This window comes from Coregonus clupeaformis, unplaced genomic scaffold, assembly GCF_020615455.1.
Source record: "Coregonus clupeaformis isolate EN_2021a unplaced genomic scaffold, ASM2061545v1 scaf0012, whole genome shotgun sequence".
NCBI lineage: Eukaryota > Metazoa > Chordata > Actinopteri > Salmoniformes > Salmonidae > Coregonus > Coregonus clupeaformis.
This window is the reverse complement of record NW_025533467.1, coordinates 1686820-1693220: the sequence shown is the minus strand read 5'-3', so window position 1 is coordinate 1693220 and position 6401 is coordinate 1686820. Positions and strand designations below refer to the sequence as shown.

General features: G+C 48.2%; 1 protein-coding gene across 1 annotated transcript in view; it reads left to right on the top strand.

The window, feature by feature from the left end:
- Window positions 1–1472: 1472 nt before the first annotated feature.
- LOC121546448 (piezo-type mechanosensitive ion channel component 2-like) overlaps window positions 1473–6401 on the top strand; it is a gene marked incomplete at its 5' end in the record, with an annotated part of 35071 nt that continues 30142 nt past the window's right edge. The window contains 1 exon segment of the mRNA XM_045212411.1: window positions 1473–1568. Coding sequence (XP_045068346.1) covers window positions 1473–1568 — 96 coding nt within the window.

Below are 6401 nucleotides of genomic sequence, written 5' to 3'. Positions count from 1 at the left end.
CTAGAAGCAAACCGGATGGACGTCATGAAAATGATCGGAGAGGTTGAGGGTAGAGGAAGTTCAGGAGTAAAAACAAACAAAATATAATTATTGTAAAATTGACTGTGTCCATAAAATGTATATAGTATGTATAAGCTGGAAGTAGAGGCCTAAGCATTGTTGTTCACTAGTTTACTCCAATTAGGGAAGGGGTGGTGGAGTTGGAAAGTAATAAAGGGAAATATATATTTTTTAAAGGATATGTATGTATATGTATTTATATGTATGTGTGTGTATATGTATGTGTATGTATGTATATGTGTGTGTATATATATATATATATTTATTTGCAAGAAAAAAACCCATATGGGGGATTAGAAGTGATGCAGACAATTACATTGATGGAAGTTACAATGTATCTGCAACATTAAAGCTGATCTACCCCCTAAAAAATATATATATATATATTTGAGTGGACACATTGTAATAATGTGATCATGTAGTAATTGAGTAAAGTGTGCCGTAAAACTGTACTGGGAAATAAAAATGTTTTGTTGTTGAATAGTATGTTTATTGCATTGTTGTGTTCTCAACAGTACAATATTGAGCATGTGAGTTCAGAGATGTGTGTAATTGTGCACTAAAATCAGATACTTTGAACTTTTCAGATTATGGAATTTTCACAATGCCCTCAAATGACATCATTTCCAAGCGTTCCAAATGAGCATGTTGACAGCTAGCCATGCCTCTCTTAGTGTTAAATCAAGGATACAAAATCTACTCTGACCAAAATATTGTGCAGATCATTTATGATGTATTTAGCTGTTGTATAAAGAAAGGAAAAATAAACAAGCAGAAAACCTTTGCCTGTCACCCCTTTAAGACACATTTTCCATTTTAAGTGTATTTTCATTCAGTAAGTATTATACTTTTTTACCTCACAATTAAGTATAGAAAATCAAGATTCCAAGTAATTTCAAAAAAGAAACAAATATATTACTGATTAAATTATACTTTCCTTCATTTTAGTGTTTTGTATTATTAAAGTTTAAAAGTTAAAACTATGATCCGTGATTTTGATGTCAGTTTCATTGCCATTGTTGGTCGAAGAAGACCAAGAATAAAATGTGGTGTGACCAGTAAGCCGCATTGTTTTTTAGCTAGCTACTTGTTTACTGTGTGATGGGGGCTTTGTTCAGTCTAACACTTGTGCATTTTGTATTAGTAGGTGCAATGGATCATAGCATTTTATTACCAAAGCCTTTTCTCTTTGATGGATAATACAGTAGGCTGTTTGTTTCAGCAGCTGTTGATGAATTATTGCTTTCTGTTTCAACTGTGTTTATTTGGATTTTCCGTAAGATGGACTCAACATAATGAGCAATCACATAAAATACAGCACCGAAGACAAATTAAAATTACAGTATGTACCTAGATATTATATTATACATACAAATAAACATCCATGTAAAATCTTTGTTATCTCTCCATAGCGTCATCCTTCCGGTACAATGGTCTGTCTGTGGTGTATTTCCTTTTCCTGCTCACCCTTCCCCTGCTGCCAAACCCCTCTCTCACCTCCATGCAAGGTAAGACCTCAGAGTAACACCACTAGGTCTGAAATGGCACCCCAAGTTGTAGACTATAAAGAATAAGGTGCATTTTATTCCAAGTTACACTGACTTTTATCCTATGCTACAGGGTCCTCTATACGTTTTTAATGTTTGCTAATAAACACCATGTTTGATCAATGTGGCCCTTGGGAGACAAATCGTTTTAATGTTAATGTTATTGGGCTGCCTGTCTATTATTTGCAGAATAGTGTTAAAAGTACACTCAATAGGTTCTTCGATTTGTCCCCATTGGGGAACCCCTTTTGGTGCTAGGTAGAACCCCTTTGCAAAGGTTCCTACCTAGGACCCTCTATGTAGGGTTCTTCATAGTACCCCCTATATAGGGTTCTGCCTAGAACCCTCTATGAAGGGTTCTACCAATAACCATTTTATCATCTAAAGCTTCTTGCTAGAACCATCTATGAAGGGTTCTACACTGATAACCGTTTTATCTTTGTAGGGTTCTTCCTAGAACCGCCTATGAATGGTTCCATCAGCCTCATTAGCCTTCTAAAATAAAATAATTTATAACAATAATTACAAATATCAAAGGCCTTTCTTTTTGTCACGAGTTGCTAAGCCAGAACCCAGAAGCAGACCAGGACAAGGTAAGTTGAAACGAAGGTGAGTGTTTATTACAAATTCAAGAGTGATGCTGAATAATCCAGGGAACAGAGCGAGGCGCGTTGATTAGTTGTTGGGGGTGCAGTGGTTGATCCCATCCTGGGTCGGCAGCCGCCCGACCACCAGGCGAGGTTGGATGAAGGTTCCGGACGGGTGACTGCAGATGGAACAAAACGGGGGTAGTAAGCAACAAACCAACAAGGTGCAAAAACAACAAAACTAACGCTAGGCTCTAAGACTGATACTCTGGTAAACCTACTGTTCATGGCTAACGATCCGGCAGGGGAATGGATGTTAGCCAGAGCCTACAAGAAGGGTGATGATCAGGACCAGGTGTGCAGATTGCTGATGGGATGCAGGTACAGGAAATCAAGAGAGCTCCCGGGACGTTCCCGAAACCCTCGGGAAACTGGAGATCACGAACAGAAAAACTAGTCCACAGACAGGACCCGACTCAGACTGCCGGGATCGTCATACAGTACCCCCTCCGACCAGACGCCACCGGCGACTCCCCGGAGCGCCAGGATGGAGGCGGTAGAAGTCACGGATGAGGTCAGCATCTAGGATCTGTCGCCGCGGAATCCAACTCCTCTCTTCAGGACCATACCCTCCCAGTCCACGAGATACTGGAAACCCGGCCCCGCCGTCTGGAATCCATGATCGTCGCACCGTGTAGGCAGGACCACCTCCGATCATCCGAGGAGGAGGAGGGGGGAGGCGGAGGAGGCAACAGAGGACTGAGGAAAACAGGCTTGAGGCAGGAGACATGAAAGGTGGGATGGACTCTGAGCGTCCTCGGTAGTTTGAGTCGAACTGCCACTGGATTGATCACCTTCTCCACCACAAACGGACCAATGAACTTCGGTAACAACTTCCTAGACTCAGTCCGTAACGGAAGATCCCGTGTGGCCAACCAAACCCTATCTCCGATGGTATAGGTGGGAGCGGGGATCCGGCGACATTCGCCTGGAGCTGATACCGGTCCGAAACTCTAAGGAGTGCCTTTCTGGCCCGATGCCAGGTCCGGTGGCAACGACCGAATATGGGCCTGAACAGAAGGCACTGAGAGTCCTTCTCCTGAGAAGGGAACAGGGGAGGTTGGTAGCCATACAGGCACTGGAAGGAGACATCCCAGTGGCAGATGTAGGGAGAGTATTGTGGGCATACTCAACCCAAGGCAACTGAGAGACCCAGGAGGTGGGGTTGGAAGAGACCAGACAGCGTAGCGTGGATTCCATCTTCTGGTTGGCTCTCTCCGCCTGGACCATTGGATTGGGGGTGAAAACCAGATGTGAGACTGACTGTAGCTCCAATGGCCAAACAGAAGGACTTCCAGACAGCAGAGGTAAACTGAGGGCCACGGTCGGAAACGATATCACTGGGCAAACCGTGGACCCTGAAAACCTCCCTAACCAGGATCTCGGACGTCTCGAGGCAGAGGGAAGCTTGGCAATTGGCACAAAGTGGGCGAACTTGCTGAATCTGTCCACGATAGTCAGAAACGACCGTGTTCCCCTCAGAAGCGGGCAACCCAGTGACGAAGTCCAGGGCCAGATGCGACTCATGGTCGCCGGGGAATAGGAAGGGGTGAAGTAGTCCAGAGCTGGGCCGATTGGTACTCTTATTCTGCGCACACACTGGACAGGCAGCAACAAAACCCCCAGTATCCTCGGCCATGGCAGGCCACCAAAACGTCTGCGAAGAAACGCCATTGTCCGAGCCACGCCAGGGTGACAAGCCATCTTGCTGGCGTGGGACCATTTGAGGACAGCAGGACGAACCGACTCAGGCACAAACAACCGACCGGGTGGACCGTTACCGGGACCGGGCTGAGTCCGAAGGGGCCGCCAGCACCTCCTCCTCAATCTTCCGCATAACTGCTCCCACGACGCAGTTCCGGGGGAAATTGCCCGGTCTTGGACCCACTCCTCCGTCTTGAGAACATCCGGGACAAGGCGTCCGCCTTGCCGTTCTTAGATCCAGGTCGGAACGTCAGGGAAAACTTGAATCGTCCGAAAAACAACGCCCACCTGGCCTGACGGGAGTTGAGACGTTTAGCCGATTGCACGTAAGCAAGATTCTTGTGGTCAGTCCAGACAATAACAGTTGCTCCGCCCCCCTCCAACCAGTGGCGCCACTCCTCCAAGGCAAGTTTCACCGCGAGAAGCTCCCGGTTTACCCACATCGTAATTCCTCTCCGCAGGCGAAAAGCGACGAGAGTAGTAGGCGCAGGGATGGGTTTTACTGTCCGTGGAGCATCGCTGCGACAGGATGGCGCCAACTCCCACATCAGACGCGTCCACTTCAACGACGAACTGACGGGCCGTGTCCGGTTGAGAGAGAATCGGTGCGTTGGTGAATCGCCTCTTCAAATCCAGGCACGCTCGAATCCGCCTCCGGATTCCACTTGAAGGTCCTGATACTGGAAGTCAAGGCAGTTAACGGAGGCGGCCACACGGCTGTAATCCCGGATGAATCTGCGGTAGAAATTCGCAAACCCCAAAAATCTCTGGAGCTGCAATCTCGTACCGGGCTGGGCCCATTCCAGAACCGCTCTAACCTTCTCCTGGTCCATCCTAATCTCTCCCCTGGAGATGATGTACCCGAGAAAGGATGTCGTGTGGGCGTGAAACTCGCACTTCTCGGCCTTCACGAACAGGCGATTCTCCAACAATCGCTGCAGAACCTGCCGGACATGCTGGACGTGGTCGGAAGGTTCCTTCGAGAAGATCAGAATGTCATCCAGGTAAACAAACACAAAGAGACCGATCATATCTCTCAGGACGTGCGTTCACCATACTCTGGAATACCGCTGGAGCATTGGTCAGTCCAAACGGCATCACCTGATACTCGGGGTGACCCATCGGTGTATTGAAACCCGTCAACCACTCGTCCCCCTCTCTGATCCGGACCATGTGATACGCATTGCGTAGGTCTAGCTTAGTGAACACCGTAGCACCCTGTAAGGAGTCGAAGGCAGAACTCATCAAGGGCAGGGGATACTTGTTCTTGACCGTGATGTCATTCAACCCCCGATAATCAATACACGGTCGAAGAGAGCCATCCTTCTTACCCACAAAGAAGAATCCTGCCCCCAGGGGTGATGACGAGGGACGAACGAGACCAGCAGCTAGGGACTCCTTGATGTAGGTCTCCAAAGCCTCACGTTCAGGTCGGGAGATACTGTATAACCTTCCCTTGGGGTAGACAGCTCCAGGGAACAGGTTGATGGCACAATCATATGGTCGGTGGGGAGGGAGTGACAGAGCCTTCTGCTTACTGAAAACTTCCCCCAAATCGTGATATGTCTCGGGAACCAGGGACAAATCTGGGGGTTTAGCCTCAATCACCTGACTGGGAACCGAATGGGGGCAGGCAGTCTTGAGACAGTTAGCATGACAATCAAGGCTCCAACTCGTTACCTTGCCCGTCACCCAATCGAACGTGGGATTGTGTTCCTTCAGCCAGGGGTATCCAAGGACCAGAGGAACATGGGAAGACGGCAGAATGAAGAATGAAATCATCTCAGAATGATTCCCGACAACCGCATCTTAACCGGTTCAGTCCTCATCGTGATACGTGCCAGACTACTGCCGTTCAGAGTGGTCGCTTCAATGGCTTCCGGCAATTGCTCCTTGGAAAGCCCCAGCTGTTCCACCAACTCGGCATCAAGAAAGCTTCCATCGGCACCTGAATCGATAAAGCGTTAATCGCTAAGCTCTGATTCCTGTTCACAAGGGTAGCCGGGAAACGGGGTCTGACAGAGGTACTGAGAGGTTGAAACTGGCTCGCTAAAAGTCCTCCCAACTTTAGCGAGCCGGGCAGTTTGACGACCGCCGGGAACAAGTGGAGATGTAATGTCCCGAGCTACCACAGTAGAGGCAGCAGTTGGTCTTACGTCTATGTTGACGCTCCTCCTTGGTTAACCCGTGCCGCCCCACTTGCATGGGTTCAGAATCGGGAGAGAGGACCTCTCCACTAATCCTTTGTGGTGGAGAATGATCGGCGTGTTCTGGTCCACCACCCGACCCGACTGGGAACTGAGAAGCTGATCGATTGGACGGACCCCATTGCTTCTCCCCTCCTTCGCTCTCGGACTCGATTATCCACCCGAATAGACAAGGCTACCAAGCTGTCCAGGTCACTAGGCTCCGGATAGGAGATCAACTCATCCTTGAGCTGCTC